The following is a 20,757-nucleotide window of genomic DNA, read 5'->3' as shown; positions in this document are numbered from 1 at the left end:
AATTATTATCCCGGAGGCCACAGGGTTCCACCTACTTACCTGGCCATCGAGCCTCATTGACTAATGGTGACACTGTGTTTTAAGCTACAACCCTTACCTGTGGATCAGAGAGCCGGGAGAGGTCCGGGTACAGATAGAACTTGATGCCTTCAGAGGCACCTGGCAATGTGACACCTCGGATCAGGAGGATCAGCAGCATGATGTAGGGGAAGGTGGCAGTGACATACACAACCTACCCGGGAGGAGAGAGAGAAAAGAGTTAGGCAAGAGGGGAAATGATGGCTTCTTTCTCTCAGCACTGATCCCTCAAGCTGCTGCATGCTGAAGACTGTCCTTTAGGAATGCTGCCCTGAATTTGATTAGATGCACGGACCATGTTCTCTGTATCCATCTACACAGCCCAGGCTCAGCAAGGCAGTTGATTCTGAGCATCTACAGGGTCTTGTTTTCATAGCTGCCAGTAGCTATGGATGCTCATGTCTCTCACATCAAATGACACTATGTTTGCAGAGAGCCCCACAATCCTCTGTGTATAGCAAGTCATCTCCTATGACTGACAATACCTGCTACAATGCAAGCGCCAGGCAATCGGCACTCTTCGTTATCTGGGGAAGAGTGACGAGGAAAACGTCTACACATTCAGTTCCAACGCAAACCTCCATTGAGTATTTTCTGAGTTTCTTTAAATTCACGGATGTGGCTCCTATATGGCTTTACTGACAGGAAGCACTTAAACTAGACTCATAGAAACAAAGCGTGGGATGATGGTGCCTCCATTGCTATCTTTGTCATACTGAATGTGACATTCCTGTCCATCAAGATGAACATGAGAAGGAGATGCATCATCCAAGGTTGTACATGGTCAGCAACAACGTGTCCTGAATTTAAACATTACTGAAAGGGGAGATGCCATGTTAAGATTCTTACTGCAATAAATAGAATTAGGAAAAGAAGGAATGGCAGTGACGGGCCTCACTAGGAGCCAAGAGGAGAGGGGCCCCCAGTCCACATATACCCATTTGTCTCCCTCTACCTACTCCTCAGGGGAGTGTTTAATGAGGGCATATGAGGAGCTGGACAGCAGTGGGTGCCAAACTCACTGAAAGAAATAGAAATCACAACCCCATTCCTGGAGCTCTGGAAAGGAAGTTTCCCAAATCACTTCCACATGGGACACTTGCTAATATTGTCTATCAGACTCTGTCATTTTAAGACTGATATACACTTACTGTGTGTGGCTGTGTGCATGGCATGACACAGGTGTGGAGGCCAGAGGAAAATTCCCAAGAATCAGTGCTCTCCTTGACCACGTGGATCCCAGGGATCAAACCCAGTTTGTCGGGCTGACAACAAGCACCCTATTCTCAGCCATCTTGCTGGGCTTCTATTTCCTCTTTTTAAACCTGGCCAGGACTCTTAAATCTATTTCAAAACTTATTAATGGGCCAAGACTTGCAGTTTTGAAAGGAATAAAATTTTTCCAGGCAGTGGTGACACACATCTTTAATCCCAGCACTCAGGAGGCAGAGGCAAGTGAATCTCTGTGAGTTTGAGGCCAGCCTGGTCTACAGAGTGAGTTCCAGGATAGCCAGAACTGCTTCAGAGAAACCCTGTCTCAAAAAATCAAAATCAATCAATCAATCAATCAAACAAACAAGCAAACAGTGTTTTAATAACCAAAGATAGGCTGGGACGTGGGGGAGATGGTCGTATGGGCAGAGACGGGGGTGGGGGTAGGAAGCTGAGGGAGTGGGAAGGATGCAGCTCTGTTTGGAACTCCCTGGGCCTGGTCTGCTTGGAGGCAGATGCCTGGACCCAGAGAAGTTAAGAGAGACTGAACCATAGATCCATGTGGGAACAGAGACAGTGCACTTAAGAGCAGGCACACAGCCCTCCTGGAGCCCCCATTCTGAATTCTGCTCATGTAGAGATGACCAACCCATCACACACGCCAGACTCCAGACCCCGCCATAGGTGCCAGCCACTCCTCTCACTGGAGGACCCTGCAGGACCCAGTGTCTGCCAGGTTAGACTTTTTTTCTTTTGTCAGTTTCTCTTCCCCAATCACTTGCACTGTCCCTTCTTGAGACCTCCCCCGTGCTGTTTAGAAGGGAACTTATCAGCATTCAAGGGCCAGGGACATTCTTAGATCCCAGTTTAGCTCTGCATATCCCCCAGCACACACAGATGCATCACAGGCTTGCTGGTATCACAGGGAGAGCGTGTGCTCTGAGCAGGCTGCCTCTGCTACCACCTCCCGCTCTGTGCAGGCTGGGTCTGATTTGGCCAGGGCTCCAGTCCTTCACCTTATTCCTTTGTTCACCTTCTAACTTATTCTTTATCCAGTCTCTCAACACTAAAGCCATTCCTGTGCGGTCGGTACCGAGTTATGCCCAGGTGAGGAAGAGTCACGCAGCGGGTCTTTCTGCCCTAAGAGGCTTCCAGCTAGTGGAAAAGACAGACACAGAGTCAGATAATGTACTCTATGGTAGACACAGAGAGACAGCAGTCCATGAAAGGTGAAGTCAGTGTGGGCTTCTCCCAGACTAAAGGAGTAGGAGCTTAGGACATGGAAACCAGGGATGGTGGGAAGAGGAAAATGGAATTTCTACTGCATGTTAGGCATGCACAGCATACTCATATCCACACACAAAACAGGCACATGCACACAGGCACATATGCAAATATACATACATGTACATTCACATGCTTGCACAGACACACACACACACTCTCATGACTGCACACATACGTGTACATGATAGCAGTACTGGCTTTGCTCACCACACATAGCTGCACACTGGGCAAGTGCAGATGGTGCTCCAAGCATGGAGAGTTATCATCTTTTATATATGAGAAAGGACAGAGAGCTCAGTACCCTGACCAAATCACCCAGCTAATAAATCAAGGCTGGGTGTGCATTCATAACCACATCAGCTTGTTCCCAAGGTCACTTACCTGAACACCCCACCATACATGAGATGATCATGACATTCCTAAAAATTCCACATTAATTTTCCCAGCTGAGAGAAGCTCGGTCATATGGTTAGCACAAAGCACAGGTTTAAACACAGCCCTCAAACAACAGGACAGGATCAGCAGGGGGCAGAAACAATGCATCTTATGGACACATCTGGAAGGTTGGATCACTTTATGTGGATGTTATCTCTGGTTTGCAACAATAGTGCTGCCTATAGCCCAGCCCTCAGCCCACCAGTGCCTGCATCATGGCTACCAACAAACCATGTGCTCCCAGGCATGTCATATGACCAATGCATTCTCTTACTGTCATATACAGCGCCACATACGGTAACCCAGAGAAAGAGTATGTGAGTCAGACACTCAATTGGAGTGGACGGTGGATATTAACAGTAAGAAAAAGGTCAGCTGTCAACCAACAAGGATGGCTGGTTGCTGGCCAGTGAGTTGATTGCTGAAAAAAAAAAAAACAACTCCTTTTCCACATAGCTTTCTAGACCTTGTAAATGAGAGACATTCAGCATTGCCTATTCTCTAAAACATTTGTTAGGGCTGGAGCGATGGCTCAGTGCTTAAGAGTACTTGCCCTTGCTGCTCTTCCAGGTGGCTCCAGTCTGGTTCCCAGAACCTATATCAGGTAGTTCACAACTGTATATATCTCCTAGGGATCTGACCTGTCTGTCCTCTGAGGGCACCTGCACTCGTGTTTATGTATCCATATGCTTGTGTGTGTGTGCGCGCGCATGCGTGCACATGCATACACATATCTATACATAATATAAAACATAAGAAAAACTAAATATTTTTAAAATACTGATTTATTCATTTATTTTATGTGGATGTGGCTATGGGTATATGCTGAGGGTGGGTTATAAGTCATAGGACAATCTACAGGAGCTGGTTCTCTCCTATCATCACATGGATCCCAGGGATTGGACTCAGGTTGTCAGGCTTGGCTGCAAGCACCCTTACTATTGGAGCAGTCTCACTGGCTCCTGTATATATGTACGTACGTATGTGTGTGTGTGTGTGTGTGTGTGTGTGTGTATGATTCTATTGGGTTATACTCAGTGAGCTTAAATCTACAAGCCAGGTGGAGAGTGACAACCTAGCTGCTCTGTTTTAGTAACACCCATGTGTTGATCAGATGCAGTGGCCAGGAGCTGCCATGTCCCAGGCTCCCCATATTTTCTTCCTCCAGCTCAGCCACCATGAGTCCTTGCTTACACAGTTGAAGGATGAGAATGTAAACCATAAGGATGACTCACATTCATAGGAATTTACCCTTAGTCTGTGAGGCCATTTTGGCGAGGCTGAATTTGTCGGTTTTCCTCTGATGTCTCTATAGAGTGGATAGAGTTATTGGAATACTGACTCCCTAAGACCTGACCAAATGTACTACCCTCACTGTGCCCAGGCAGTATAGACAGTAGCTTGAGCCTCACAATGGTGGTGGTGTGACCATTAAATGGCCAATGGTTCTGAAGCAATGCCACAATTTGCAGCTCCCAGTAGGTGTTCTGTTTCTGTATTACATTAGGACAGCCATGCTCCCCAACTGAGGTCCATACCTTCACTTTTTTGTTTTTGTTTTAACTCCTTTATATCCATCTTTTTATTCCACCAATTGTTAGAACAAGCTCCCGTTAATGACACTTCTTCTCTTCAGGATATATTATGTCTTGTTAAGGTACAGAATCACTCCTAAAATCCTTCATTTTTACATCACTGTGTAATACTCAGTAATGCTTCCATATCTGATTTTACTCCAAATGCTACATATAGCAAGGCTGTGGGACTAAGAAAAATTTGGTATTCCATAAATAAGAAGGATTTAAAAAGTAATATGACACACGATAATGGACCTACCCCAGCTCCCTGTTGCTTGCCTACAGCAGCAAACTTTGATCTGCAAGGAGCTTTGCTTTGGGGAGAGTGTATCAGCCAAAGTCCAGATTTGTTAAGAGGTGGTATTAGCATGTGGTGGAATGGCCATGGGCCTGCTGACTTTGGAATAGTACTTGGGGGAGAGAGATGTTGTTCTTGATTGTTCTTCCAGAGACTGCAGCCTGAGCAGTTGCTGGGATGGAAGCTCCTCGGCTGCCCTGTTAGTTTGTGTACCAGTGATCATTCCTTTTCTGGTCCGAGAGAAGGCCATTCGAGCAGAAGTGACTCTGTATTGAGAAAAATGTGATATCGGAATAATAGCTGCTGTGGTTGCGGTCATCACTGTCTCTGCTGCCGCTGCGACAGTTGCTGGACTGGCAATGACCCAAACGTCTCTTGTGGTGGACACTGTCTGGATCCACTCAGCACCCATTTTTACACTTTTAATAAAACCATAAAGGAAGGATAATGTGCAAGTGAGCTACCCACACACCACAAGAAGGCAAGTTTACTGGCAGAGAGAAACTACTGGCTGATATGTGTTACCCAAGATTCACTCATAAGCCAAAGTTTGACAGTATCAATAGGGATACAAAAGGTGGTTTGGGAGCATCATTATACAATATACACAAGGTGTGAGTGGGGTCTGATATGAAAATTCCCTTTGTAAGCTATGAATATGTTTTTTTATTTTTATTTTTTGCCAATGGTTAATAAAGAAGCTGCTTGGGCCTATGGCAGGGCAGAGTAGAACTAGGTGGGAAAACTAAACTGAATGCTGGGAGAAAGAAGGTGAAGTCAGGTAGATGCCATGTAGTTGCCAAAGGAGAAAGATGCTGGAAACTTAATGGTAGGGCACAGCCTCATGGTGATACATAGATTAATAGAAATGGGTTAATTCAAGATGTTAGGGTTAGCTAGAAACATACCTAAGTTATTAGCCAAACAGTTATAATTAATATAATTTCTGTTTGATCATTCAGGTCTGGGTGGTCGAGAAATGAAAAAGTAGCCTCCATTTACAAAATGATGCCTACCATCTGGCATAGATCCACATAAGCCCCCCCAAAAAAAGCTTAAAAAAATGAGGGCCACAAAAACAGGAGCCAAACACAGCTTCTTGGTAGCTGCATGTTTTTTCAGGTAGGCTCTGTTTGTGGCTGCAAGCAGAGGCATGGCTCCTTTAAGAAATGGCTTCCTGGTTCGTACTGGTGGCATGAATGACTCTGGCTCTTTTGGGAGCTTCTGCTACAAAATATTTGGGGTTTGTGAGCAGAGTGCTACAAGTTGTTTAGTGGTGACATAGATCTGCTGCATCCCTGGAGCTGGGGCAATGGGCATGGATGGCAGAGCTGGTAGTAAATGTATCTTTGCCATATAAAAAGGCCAAGAGAGGCGGAGTCAGCATCCAAGGCCACTGTGACCAAGGGCTTACCATTTTCAAAGTGCTCTTGGTCAGAAAATGATTACAGATACACAATAAGACAAATTCAGACAAAAAAATAACTCTGAATGGGTCAAGTGTTAAATAAATGTACATGGGCTTTTGAGAGAGAAGAAGGAGTACAGAGAGTCATAGATTAAAAAAGTAAATATAATTAAATATTAAAAAGTAATAGAGTAAAAAATTAAGCCATAAAGATGGAAAATTTCCATAAAGATGGAAAATGTCTGGAGTATGTATATTATTGTATTTTTCTTGAATTTTTTGATTGAGAATGAGCTAAGTAGAGATACATTTTATTGTAAAGGCTGTTAAACCAACACACACACACACACACACACACACATATATATATATACATTTTTTTAAAGGTATCTTGACTTCAAAATTTGAGTCTAAGGATATGCTACTTTGGAAAAGAGGTTCTGCATTTGCTTCCACAGAGGATGGGAACTTATGGATTCCTTCCAGACTAATATGGTTTGATGGGACAAGACCCCCCAAAAGGTCTCCATGTACCCTAAAAATACTTCACCCAACAAACAGCAGGAAGAAATTAGGAGAAAACTATGCCCAAATTCCCAAAATGACTGTTTACAATTTTTTTTTTCATTTTAAAAGGGATAGCTATAAATGATTAATGGGCAAAGTCAACTTCTAACAAAAAATAAGGGGGATATGATGTAGAGATAAATATTTTGCATTGGGATGGATCTTGGTCTATTGATACAAATTTAAGGTTGATTTTGTTATGCTGTGTATATGTATTTCTGCTCTTGTTAAAGGTATCGTGCATCTCATTTAAAATGTAATGTATAATTAAAAATTACAGATTAATAGTCATTTATAATAATCAAAATTTAATCACATTAGTTAGAAATATATTTCAGTTAAATAGATAATCTTCAACTCTCCAAAGACCTACAGAATATGGCATTTAAAATATTTTAAAAACTTATACTTTTCTTGACAGTGGGACATGTTTACTTCTTGCAGTATCAATTACTTAAAAAGAGGTCGATGAACATTGAAGAAGCTTGTTATGAAATTTGCCTTCCATGTGACAAGACTTGCCATTTGGGCAAGAAATTATTCTTGCCTGGATTGTTTGATGGTATGCTATATATACTGGACATGCAGGACCCACAAAAAACAACTTCTGAACTTGCCTAAAGAAGGAGAGATAGCCCTTCAGGGTTCTTGCTTCATAAAAGGGTCTGCCAGACATTCTGCAGTATACAGAAGAAAGTGATTGACAAACTGCCAATATAGGCAAAACAGTCTTTCAAATTTCCTGCTTCACGGAAAATTTTCTAGATACTATGGGTATGTAGGTTAAATATGGATATCCCAATGGTACAGAAGAACTTTGGGTGACTGTACAAGCAGTGAAATGTCCTGTCATTTCTTGAACTTTGAAAGTTGTTTACAATGCATTTCCTGTTTACTTAGGTAATATTATATCCTGCTGGGGTCTTTGATAGAGTTGAAGACAGTTAGTTTCCCTTGGTTATAATAAAAGATAAATTAGATACAAAACTTTAGGCTCACAAAGATAAGATAGATGATAGAATATTTTCTTTAATTTTTGCCTAATACAAACAGACTAAATATTGTAATTTTAACTCTTGCTTGATACCTGTTTTGATATATTTACTTTTATTATGCTAATGTTAAAACCTTACTTTTTTAGTTAGACAGAAAAGGGCAGATGATATGGGATTCCCTTCTATATGCTATGAATATGTTTTATTTCCATTGGTAATAAAGAAGCTTCTTTGGTCTGTAGCAGAGGAAAATATAGCTAGGCAGGAAAACTAAACTGAATGCTGGGAGAAAGAAGGCAGAGTCAAGCAGATGTCATGTAGCTGCTGAAGGAGTAAGGTGCCAAAACCTTACAAGTACACCACAGCCTCATGGTGATACATAGACTAAAAGAAAACAATGAATTTAAGATATAAGAGCTAGAAATTTGCCTGAACCATTGGCAAAACAGTGTTGTAATTAATATTGTTTCATGTGATCATTTGGGTCTGAGTAGTCTGGAAATATAAGAGCAATCTCCACTTACAGAGGTCAAAGTTGGAAATGTAATATCTCCCCAAATCCCTTCTGATGTGTTTCTATTTTTGGTTACTCCAGGTATTTGTGTTGTCTTTGACTTTTTCCCCTGAGAGCATCTGTTTCGGTTAGCACATAGATCTGGCAGTCAAGAGATTGCCCACAAAGAACATGTGCTGGCACCCACTTGTGCTCTTGTCAGACACTACTAATCAATCACAGCATTCGTCGCAGCTGAGCCTGCCCACAGCCTCAGAGCAACCCATGGAGTACGCCAGCTGTGTTGCAACCCATCTGTTATGCCTGACACTCCATGTCTCACTGTGCATTTCCAGTTTTCTTAATGAAAGACTTGTGTGCACGTGGGTTTGAGTCCCCAGTGTCTGGATACTGTGCTGCAGGGTCAAACAGGAAAAGAAGGCTGCTGAGAGAAGCGCTTCCCAAATCTCTAAGACCTATCTGTTAAAGTAGTTTGGATCTGGGCATTCCTGGGCAAGAAGGAGTGGCAGAGGCCAGGGATATGGGATAGACACAGAATATGCCTTCTGAACATCTAGAAGCTTCAGGTGGTCACTGGGATGATGGGGAAGTTATGCTCTTTCCTCAGCTGTCCCCATATACCAGTAAGGCAATTCCTCCCATTTGGCCCATTCACTGTATTCTGAGTCCACAGCAAGGGTCCCTCACTTCCTTCCTTCTAGGTCACTGTGACAGTCCAGTGCTGTCCACACTGCTGCTAGGTTCAGCAACAAATATCTGGTTCATCTCTGTCCTGTGAGTCTCAGCCAGCAGACTGCTCAAGGTGGGGTGCAGTGAAAGGGTCGAGTCTTGGTGGCGAGTGTGAGCATCCAATCCTGCTTCTTGCTGTGTGACTTGGCAAGTCTTCACCCATCCCCACCGCCAGTTCCTCACTGCTAGGGAGCATGCCAGGCTCTTCCAAGTCCCCTGCCTTTTCCCAGCCTTCCTTTGTTCACAGAGTCCATCGCCAGCTCAAGGCCACCCACAGTGTTCATCCTCTGTGTGTCTGAGTCCCCACACAGCTGGCTGAGCTTCCTCTAGGTCACATGTTCTGCCCTCCACCAGGATGTTCTTGTCCCATCTCACAGCTCTGGTATAAATGTTAACTGGATTTGTGAAATAACCAGGCCAGCTTGAAGATAAACAGTTATACTTTTACTTATTATAACGGGAAACTCATGCCACGAGAATGGGAAGTCCAAGGTCCTCTGTGTCCCGCGGGAATCACCCAGAGAGAGCAAGTACCTGGCCCGTCCCACTTTTTCTTCCTGGGCTCCAGGTAGCCACGCCTTAATTAGGTTCCACTTCTTAGAGGTAATTGGTTAACAAAGCTTCTCCCATCACCTCCCCCTTTTGTCTAAACAAGATCAATCCAAACCCAATATAACTATATACAATAGGAACAGATACCAAATATAAAATTACAAACAATATAAGCAATATTAAGCAAGGAACACATAACGAAAGTTTTAATAAACATTTTATTGCATCGGAAATAAGCTTGGCTAAATCATGAAGAAGGTAACTACGACTATCTAATCTTCAACCACATCGCAGATCTGAGAAGGGAAACAATATTACTTGAGTAAGCAGGAAGTGCAATCAAGCAACTTCCAAAATGTGCAACAAATGACAGAGACAACTGGCTACTTGGACAATCACCCAAAGTCTCATTTGCAACATTGAAGCAACCAACTTTGGCTAAGGCCTAAAATGACTGACAGACCATTTTTTAATTTTAAAATAATCTTACCCTGTCTTGGCAGGATTTGACAGTCCTGTTTTATCTATTTACGGATACTATGTATCTTGTCAGTGGTTGAGGTATGGGCATTTCTTTGCCCAAAGGACAGTTTTGCCAAGAAGAAAACAAGCTCCAGGTCAACATTCTCTCGGGAAAAGATCCGTAGCTCAGCAGCAAACAGCAAAAGACTGTGCTAAATTGTATTTTTGTGTTTAAAATTAAACTCTCTCGGGTTTTAAAGTGGAGTTAGTTGGCCACATTGGGCCGCCAATTGTAAATGTTAACTTGAAGATAAACAATTATAACTCATGTCACGAGAATGGGAAGTCCAAGCTTCTCTGTGTCCTGCAGGAATCACCCAGAGAGAACAGACACCTGGCCCATCCCAGTTTTTCTTCCTGGGCTCCAAGTAGCCCCTCCTTAATTAGGTTCCATTTCTTAGAGGTGATTGGTTAACAAAGCTTCTCCTATCACTCTGGAAGCAGATGCTCACAGTGGTTGACTTAAAATATCCCTGCCTACCTCAGAAGTGACCTCTTACCCCACAAACAAAAACTGCCAGCCAAGATGTTGTTACAAAGACTGCCATGTCCTCACTCCTATACAATGGCTGTCACCCTTCACTTGAGCCAACTCAGCTCTCTCTAGCACCAAATACTAGGGTTGCCTTGCCTTACAAGGTGATGACTTCTAAAATGGAAGAATGGACTTTTATGTGTGATTTCTGCTACACCCACAGGTCCCGGAGTATAGGGGGCATGTGAGATGGACACAGTCCCTGTTTGTTGGCTGGAAGAGCAGAACCACGAACTTAGTCTAGAATGTAGATCATTTAAAATATGGCTTTTGCACTAGGTCCATGTGAAACTCTGAAGCCAGATGAACTGGGTTTGGTGAGTGTTGGATTTTAGGTGTGTTTATAAGGAAAGTTATCAAGGAATTCCCTTGTAACAGATCCCCCAGGTCAGACTCTGAGAGTCAGGGGTCTCATGATCAAGGTACTCCCTGGCAAGGAGTAGGGTTCCTCTGAAGGCATCTGGGAACCCAGGATATGTCTGGAAGAGGCAGGAGGTGGTCACAACACTTGGGCCTAGGCTAGATGATGGGGTGTCTCAGACAGGCACAGTAAGTTCTTTGACAAGGTAGTACCAGCCAGGCTGTTCCTTGCTGTTGCCAGCAGTGGCTCAGACCCAGGGAGGAGGGTCCCATTTGTCAGCCTTCTTAGGCCTAGGCCATGAGGCCTCTGTGCCCCAAGCACAGCCCTAGGTTAATGAAGAGTTTCACTATTATTTAATCCCCTTGCATCAGGTCACCTCCTTCTGCACAGAAAGGTCGCAGAATTGTGGTAATTACACTGTATCCTGTCTTAATTGACTCTAATTGCTCATTTGCATCCCAATACTGGGATCCTGGGGTGCCTTTCCCCCTACTTCCAGGACACAGCTATTTATTCCATAGCAGGGAGACTGTCTGGTCACTGGGAATGCCACAGAGTTTGTAGAAAGGCCTCCCCTCCCTATGCTTTTCAGGACAATGGGGTGAGTTATAAAGTGGAGAGCTGTTCAAAGGGCGTTTGGAAATTGATGTGGGGACAGAGGCCTAGGTCCACAGGGTCAGCAGATGCAGAATGCGGGGCTTCTCAGGCTGATTCCATTCTGCACTAGGGGAGAGGGCATGATACAGAGTAGATGAGGACAGGCTAACTCAAGCTCCAGTCACTCCCACACTATACTCCACAACTGGACTCCCCTATGTGTACTAATCTTTGCTATTTACCTGAATCTTCTAAACATCAGTGTGTCTTTTATGTTACCAGACATGACGAGGAAACTGAACTGCTGCCATGGGTAGCATGTTATCTCTGGGTCCAACGGGACGGCAACTGTAAAATTAAATGTGGTTAAATAAGAGGAGAATAAATTCAGGCCCAAGCCTGTCTTGGGATGCTCTGTCTGTGTCTAAAGAAAGGGAAACAGGTTTGAGAGACACTAACCTTAAGTCAACCCCTCCTGGACTCAGCCAAGAAAGTGACTCTCACAATGTGACTGGATGCCCTTATTTGTGTTTTATGTGGATAAGATCATTCTGAGGCTCGCCATCAATAGAGTTCCTTCCATGTTTGTAGTGAAAGATCAGACGGATGCTATGTGAGATCCTCCTTAGGTCTCAGCATTCCTAAGAGACTAGTCCTTTGTCAAGTGTGAGCTTTCCCTAAGAACCAGGACTCCGTGGCGCTCTCCAGGGTCCTGGACACTGATTTGGGTTGCAATAACTGTACAGAGCCTTGGGCAATGCCTCCGGTTAGCTGAGACCTTCAGGGTGCCAGCGATGGCTCACACTGTCATCTTTAACCTGCCTTTGACACTGATTATGTGGGTTTCTCTCTATACTCTAAAGACTGACTCCTCAACAATTAGGGAGGTGGCTTGTCTTGGGGCACAGCAGGAAGCACTAGGAAGTTTGACCTGTCCATGCTGCAGTTTCTGCATGCCTTCCATCCCTGCCCTTAGCCCCCATGCTTCAGCCTCTGCAAGCCTTCCATGCCTGCCCCTAGGCACCATGCTTCAGCCTCTGCAAGCCTTCCATGCCTGGCCTTAACCTTCATGCTGAAGATTCCGCATGCTTTCCACGCTTGCCTTTAACCCAGAGCCTCTGGCTTGACTGTATTTTGACAGAAACTCATCATCACTACCTCTGGTCAGAGAAAGCCTATGCAATGCCCCTGCCCATTTCCCTCTTCAGATGGTCATTCCAGCACATCTGCCTGTCCTGTAGGCTAGAGAGCACAGCATTAAACATCCAGTCATTAGACAACCACTCTTCTGACTGTCACTAGATCTCTGCTAGACCTCCTACCTGGATTTCTAAGAACAACTCCCAGAATTCCCATGGAAGTATATTCTAACAGTCCCCAAGTAGTCAGACATACCTGCCACTAAGGACTTGTTAGACTTTGAGAAGAAGTGAAGAAGCTGAGAATCTGAAGAGTGGAGGCTGCCATAAACATAGTTGGCTTCCCACATTTTTTTTTATTACTTTTAGAGCTATTTCCCAAGAATATTCTAACAAAATTTGTGTATGTTGGGGAAAACATACTTCTAAATAACTAAATCTGAAATAGATAGTGTCATGTTTTCACAAGACAATAAGGGTATTTCCCTATGGAAGCAATGTATTTTTAACAAGAGTGGTATTTCCTTGGGCGGTTGGAGAGAGAATTACTAAGCAACAACCAACTAGTTGTGTTTTAATAATGACTTCATTAAACACTGGGCCACTTCAGGATGCATCCCAGACTGGCATCCCTGGAGTGGGTGAAGGAGGAAGAGAGGAAGGTGCTGTGGGACAGCATCAGAGACGGGCCCAGCTTAGTGTAGGGATCAGACCTTGGAACTCACTGCAATGCCATGAGGGACCCCTAATATCTACTCCCTCTTCTGCAGTAATGAGACCTCTCTTAAGAGCGTGAATGTGTGTGTGTGTGTGTTGGGTGTGCTGACACATCTTCTTCAATCACTGCCTATCTTATTTTTTAAGATAGGGTCACTCACTATCAAGATCAGTGATTTGGCCAGACTGGTTGGCCAGCAAGTTTTTGACATCCTTTTCTACCTTCCCGCTGCAAGGATTGTAGCATAAATTCCTACACCAAGATTTTTATCTGGGTGCTGGAATCCAAATTCTTCGTTGGCTAAAAAAAATCTCCCCAGACCATGACTCCTCATTTTCAACAGACCCCATGGCTGCCTAATCCTAAAGTCCCCTCACAGCGAGGTGGCCATGTGATAACAACTGACCAATAAGACACAAATGAAAGTTCTATGAACCACTTCCAAGAGATGCCCATGAAGGAAAGGGCAAGACAGTACCCTTCCACCTTGACTTTGTGTAGGCTGGAATAAAGACAAGGTCTCTTAGGCTATGAAACTGTGGGGGAATACCCTAAGTTAGGCAAGAGGAAGAATAGAAGGCTGGATCCCTGTGGCTGGCCCATCTGGTGAGAGGGAAGCGCCTTAGCCCAATACAGAATGTAACTAGGCACCAGCTACCTCTCTGACCTTGGGAAGGTGCTGCTGTTCCCACTCTGGGTCTTTATCTTTTGTTATTAAATGAAGGCACTGGCTAAGAAGATCATATGCCCCTTCCACAGACATACAGGGATGTTGACGATGACCCGAGAATCCCAGAAGTAGGCCACTGAGAGTGACCATCTGCTACCTCTGGAGTCAACCATGAATATCAACAAATTAGAAGGGTTCAGCTATAAAATTAAAGCCTCAAGCTTCTCTGCCAATGGTTCAAGAGCAGTGCTGATGGGGACCTGCACTTAGGGTGCCTCACCATGCACAAGGTATGAGCATGGTTCTCTGAGCTTACATCTTCCTGGTTTGCGAGGAGAGGTCAATTCCCACACAAATGATGAAGATAGATCAGAGGTTACCACCACTCCATCATGAGAAAGGCTGGAGTGGCCTCTCATCCTAGCAAACGAGTAGCCTTTGTGTGTAGGGAACAATGTAGCAGGGTTCTAGACTTCAGGCAGAGACTGCATTAGTCCCATTTCAGCTATGAGAGGGTCAGGACAGTGGTCCTGGAAAATCCTTAGGAGACCACCTCACTAAAAGACTCGGGGTGGGACTGGAAAGAGGGGCTAACTCACTGGCTGGGGAAGCCTAGGGGCAAAGGGCCAGGAGAGGAGGTGATCCACAGCACAGAAATGCATGCATGGCCATCACCCCCTGACTCCGCATGAAGCAAAGGTGGGCATGAGAAATCAGCCCAAGCAGTCTGCCAGTGAGAATTATCAACTGTGGCAGGTGGCAGGGCTCCACGCAGAATCTCAGGGCCTGGGAAAAAGTGGGCAAGGAGCTCCGGCCCTTAGAAGCTTGGGGAATGCTGTCTTCTTTATGATGGCTTGGACCATAAAAATTGCCTCCACCCGTGATTCATTCTAACCTTGAACTCCATGCATCCACAGTTCGGCAATCAAGGCCATTCTGGGCAGAAGTAGAAGGCTGAGAAGGGAATGTGCTGAGTTCAAGAGATGCCACTGACGATGGCACTAACCTCCTCATCCACTCTATCTACAGTGTTGCCATGTGGTCTAATTGCATGAAACAAAGCCTATGACCATGTCCAGAAGGAAACACACTTGCACAACCAGGAAAGGACAGGATTTCAGGCCAGATCCTCCTGACTCTAAACCCGGTCCCCTGACGGCCACATGTACGAGAGTCTTTCCCTGTGATCCAATTAGAATCTTTATACCCATGCTTTCCTGCGCTTCCCTGCCAGAGGCCTTTGCTTCTGTCCTACCCTTTCTTATGGTCTCCTTCATCATGGCCACCTTCACCCAGGCTATATGAACTTCCCTCACACAGCACACAACACTGAGCACAGTAATACAACACAGACACACACGCACACACATGCCCAACGTCTGGTTGTATGTGTGCGTGTTTGTGTGTGTGTGTGTGTGTGTGTGTGTGTGCGCGCTTGTGTGTATACCAGCTGGACTCCTGCCAGTCGCTGTTTTTCTGGGGTTCCATCCTCTTTTGACAGTGAGGACAGTAACCCAACTCATTGGTTCTGTCCTTTGAGCCTCAGGTTCTTGCCGGGACAGTGCCTACCTCTATGCTAACTCTGGAAGTTAACCCAGCCAATCTGTACACAGCACCAGACCTTGGCACATCAGCTATGGTAGATGGTAACTTTCTTTGTTTTATTCATCTCTGCTTCATCTTGCTTCATAACACAGTTAGCTGATGTTTGAGTTTTCCAACTCTATGATCAAACACTCAAGACAGACAGCTTAGAGGGGGGGAAGGTTTATTTTGACTCGTGGGTTCAGAAGGTTTGGCCTGTGGTGGTTTGGTCTGGTTATATGGGGTCTGCAGAGACATCATGAGGGAGGATGAGGAGACCCATTTACATCATTACTGTGGTCAGGGAGGGGGAGAAAGAGGAAAAGGGAGTCAGGGAAGAGGAGGAGAGAGAAAGGGAGAGAAAAGAGTGAAAGAAAGAGTGAAGAGAAGGAAGATGAAGGGAGTACAGAGAGAGGAGGGGCAGAAGTCTAGATCCCCAAATCACAAAATCATTTTCAAAGACACACCCCCAATGACCTAACTTCCTTACACTAGGCCCCACCTACTAAAGGTTCCACCATGTCCCTATGTTGCCATGGTGATAACTGGGCCTTTAACGTGCAGGCCTTTGGGGGCCATTTAAGGTATAAACTGCAGCAGCTGTTGACATAGCTGGCCGCGCTTTTCCTCGGAGCTGCTCAGCTGTGAGGGCTGTATGTATCCTCACAGGCTCTGACGCTGTTCTTGCTAAGTCTGTAAATACTAGACTAATATGAAATTCAGATCTTGGCTCAGGACAGGTAAGCACCACACACATAACCATACAAGTCTGTAGCGGGGCTTTAGCATAGAACCGAGGCTGTCCCACTCTGCCGCTTGAGACTGTTCTACTGAATTCTACCTACACAGATTTGCTGGGCACACTGTGGTCAAACCCTGTGTTTGTTTCTAAGAGCTTGTTTCTGAGGCTGAGTTTCAATCCTGAGCTTGGGGTACCCTCATCCTTGAGAGACTCTAGAATAGACACCGCCATGTTGGGAAGGTAGCTGTGGGGATCCACAGCATTGTGGGAGTAGGGTTCAGGGTTCCTAGAGGTAGGCTTTGAGGGTCATAGGAAGCCTCTGTGGCTCTAGTCCTGATCTAGAAACCACTGGGAGCAAATCCCTGCAAGGCAGACTGTGTCAGCCTGGGAAAACGCCACCTCCAAGGACAGAAGCGAGCCCAGCATGCTGGGTGACACGGTGCTGAAACAGCAGGCATTTCTGCACGCTCATTAGGATAGCTGAGTCCAATTGAAACCCTTGTCCACAGGGTATCGAAAGATGACCAGATCCGGGAGCCAAGGGTTTAAGCCTATTTCATGGCGAATTAAGATTAGCTAGAGAGACAGTGCTATTGATTTTTACATCTCCACCATAAAGGCTACAGAAATGGAAACAATCTCAAAACAAGCCTGAGAGACATAAATATGCCGCTGTGCCCAGCCAGGCTTACTCTGGTATTAAGAGCTATTGCTTACTGCCTGAAAAACATGCCTAGTACCTTGACTAATAATGATTTAAGCCCTATCCATCTTCTTGGACTAGAAGGCTTCTGTCACCATAGCAACCAAGTGCCCCAAGAAAGAGCACATATTCCCTTGAGTGGATTTACCAGTGTGTGTGTGTGTGTGTGTGTGTGTGTGTGTGTGTGTGTGCCTGTCTGTCAGTGCCGTGTGTGTCACTCTGTGTGTCCTGGCTCTCTTGAGATCCATGGCAGAGAAGAATGGCATCTCACGCACCACTCTTGTCTCAGTTGGTTTTCTGCCCCACTGCTACTCAGCGAGCATCTCAGAAGACACCAGGCTCATCTTTAAAAGTCCAGCCTGACAGTTTCTTAGTTCTGATTCTATTGTGTCTTGAGAGACTTAAAACTTCCCTTCATTATCCTTCTGTTTTGCTTCTCCTCCCATTTGAAAAGTCTCTGGCCCCACTTCATTTTATAATGTGTTTTTTTTAATCAACTAAATAATGGACCAATCAACCAATTCTGATGAGCAAAATCTCTGTAAGGTGCTCAGTCTCAGGTATGGGGAGACAGCTGAGCCGTCACAGTACTTATGTGCAAACACGAGGACCTGAGTTTGGTTCCCAGAGCCCATGGCAAAGGCTGGCACAGTAGAGTCACCTTCTAATCCAAGGTCAGGGAAGGTAGAGACAACTGGACCACTGAGGCTGGCTGGTCAACCAGCCCACCCTCAAAACATGAAGCATGAGGTCAGAGAGACATCCTGGCTCAGAAAAATAGATGACTCCTAAAGAGAAACACATGAGGTTGACCTCTGGCATCTACACACACATGCACACATGTGCACCCACACACACGAACATCCACACCAACCAATACAAATGCAAATAAATAAGTAAGTAAGTAAATAAATAAATAAATAAATAAATGTCAGCCTCAAGTATTTAATTACAGCCATGGAAAATAGAGTAAGATGCCTCACTTTCCTCTTTCCTTGCACCCCTTTCTTATAGCCCTGCAGGGAGTGGAACTCTTTAGGTACACCAGGCTGGCCTTGAACTCACAGATATCTACCTGCTTATGGCTCTGGACTGCTGGGATTAAAGCTGTGTGCCACCATACCCAGATCGTGTGTGTGTGTGTGTGTGTGTGTGTGTGTGTGTGTTACTATCGAGTCAAGGCCTCACTCACACCAAACAAATGCTCTTCTCCTGAGCCACACCCCAGCTCTTTTTCTTCCTATGGTCTCTGAGGCTGTGGATAGGCCAGTACCTCCTAATCGCACTCACCAGCTGGTGGGAACCCCAGAGTTTAAGACCTATATTTTCAAATCCTTTATGATTGCATCTTCCTGGGTTTTGCACAAGTCCACAGGGATCTAAAAATCTGTATGCTCCGACCTGCAGTCCTCACTCTCCCCGAAGCCTGCACCTCCTTCCACCTTCTCCTTGGACTATGGTGTCTACCTGCCCCCTCGTGTCTCCTTTGACTGGACTATGCTGTCTACCTGCCCACTCGTGTCTCCTTTGACTGTAGCTTCCTTTCTCCCACTCAACTTGAATTAAACTTTGGAAATGGACGAAGCACAACCTGCTACTTTCAGAAGTTACAGAACTCCACACTCTGGTTCTTGCCCTCACCGGGCTCGCCAGCCCTGGTGCACACTCACACCTTGGTCTTCTGGGCCTCACTCTCCTTCCCCTCCAAATCTCATAACTCTTGGTGCTTCCAAAGCTCACCGCCACTCCTCCACCTTCTCCTGCATTCTCCTCCTGAGCAACTCTTGCTCACATAGCTTCCCGCCCACCTTCTATAACACATGGTTTTGAATCGCTGCATTTGCCCGTTCTCTGTTACTATCATCAAACACTAACTTCATAAAGAGAAGAGGCTAATGAAGGTAGCAGTTCAGGAGATACCAGGGCAATGACACTTGCATCAGCTTGGCCCTGGTCACCTCATGACGTCATGGCAGGATGCATATGGGAGTGAGAGTCCTCTACCAAACTATTAGACTGCAAGGCACCAAGACCATTGCCACCCCTATAACTATACATGAGCCACACATTCTCTTAATTAAAATAGTAAATTTTTAAATTTTAATTTTTTATGTGGATACCTACAATTACTTATATCTGCCTACCATATGCATGCCTGGTGCCTCTGGAGGCCAGAAGAGGACATTAGATCCTCTGGAACTGGATGGAGTTAGGGGTGGTTGTGAGCCACTGTGTGGGTGCTGGGAACATAACCTGAGTCCTCTGGAAGAGCAGCCAGTGCTCATAATCACTGAACCATCTGTTTGGTGCCTGGTTAAAATAACTTAACATAACTTAGACCACTTGTTTAACATTTAGAATGTCTCCAGTCAGTGAGACAGCTCAATGGATAAAGGCACTGGATGCCAAGCCTGAGGATCCAAGTTCAGTCCCCAGAAGCCAGTGACGGAAAGAGAGAATGGATTCCATTAAATTGTTATCTGACCCCACATACAAGCCGTGGCACATCACACACTAAATCTATGATAAAGCACTTCAAATGTCTTTAAAAGATGGCACTATGTTTTTTTTTCTGCAGAAAGGTATCAAAATAGGCTGGTGGAATTTGATGCTGAAAAGCAAACTTTAGAAGTATGATGTTGAGTCCACTTTTAAAATTCAACATTTTCCTGAGGCAACCCAGTACTTTACAGATCCAAGCAAAGAAGATATCTGCGGGCAGAGGAGAATGTAGCACGGTCTGTTTCTGTGGCCTAAGCACACACCGCCTGATAATGTGCCGGATGGCAATCTGAGGCCAGCCATGCTGAGGAGCCTGTGCGAGAAACTTCACAGCAGTAAGTGCCCATGTTGGTGTGCCAGACTCTCTTGTGGCATAGCACCAACCGACTTCCTAACTTCTGTTCCATCTTGATGGGAGGCACAGTGCACTTTTCAGTGCATAAAATAATGGTACAAGTTAGTTCAGGAGAAATATTTCAGTCAGCCTTTTGTCCTTTTAGGAGTGGAATACAAAATAAAAATCAGATGGTGGAGCCGGGTGGTGGTGGCGCACGCCTTTAATCCCAGCACTCTGGAGGCAGAGGCAGGCGGATCTCTGTGAGTTCAAGACCAGCCTGGTCTACAGAGTGAGTTCCAGGTCAAGCCCCAAAGCTATAGAGAAATGCTGTCTCATAAAGCAAACAAACCAAAAATCAGATGGTAGCTATGGACCCTGAGTGTAAAAAAGTACACACACGTAAAACACCCCATGATTTTTATAGAATTCCTAGGGGTCCATCAGAGCCCCATGGATAAAGAATCCTAACATGTATGAGGTGATTTCACTCCACATGCCTCTTCGGAGCCCAGACACCTCAGTGACATCCCTGACATGTTCCCGTATATTCTCATGGGCAACTGCAATCTTGATAGAACTCAGAGGAATGAATTGTCTCCTCCAGCCTCCATTCCTAGTGTATTTCACCTTTTCCCAGTGGTACTACACCTGGCTCTGACCATAGAGCTTGCAGCCCGGGTTTCATCGTCAGTTTC

At 45.1% G+C, this 20,757-nt stretch overlaps 1 protein-coding gene across 1 annotated transcript in view; it reads right to left on the bottom strand.

The window, feature by feature from the left end:
- Slc6a11 (solute carrier family 6 member 11) overlaps positions 1-20,757 on the bottom strand; it is a 118,424-nt gene that overhangs the window by 52,079 nt on the left and 45,588 nt on the right. Inside the window, exon 10 of the mRNA XM_050148484.1 lies at positions 98-232. Within this exon, the coding sequence (XP_050004441.1) occupies positions 98-232 (135 nt within the window). The remainder of the gene's footprint in view (positions 1-97; positions 233-20,757) is intronic.

The sequence above is a fragment of the Alexandromys fortis genome, unplaced genomic scaffold, assembly GCF_014885135.2.
Source record: "Alexandromys fortis isolate MF-2015 unplaced genomic scaffold, M_Fortis_MF-2015_v1.1 scaffold_59, whole genome shotgun sequence".
Classification (NCBI taxonomy): Eukaryota; Metazoa; Chordata; class Mammalia; order Rodentia; family Cricetidae; genus Alexandromys; species Alexandromys fortis.
The sequence above is the reverse complement of the archived record's forward strand: the minus strand, read 5'-3'. Positions and strand labels throughout refer to the sequence as shown.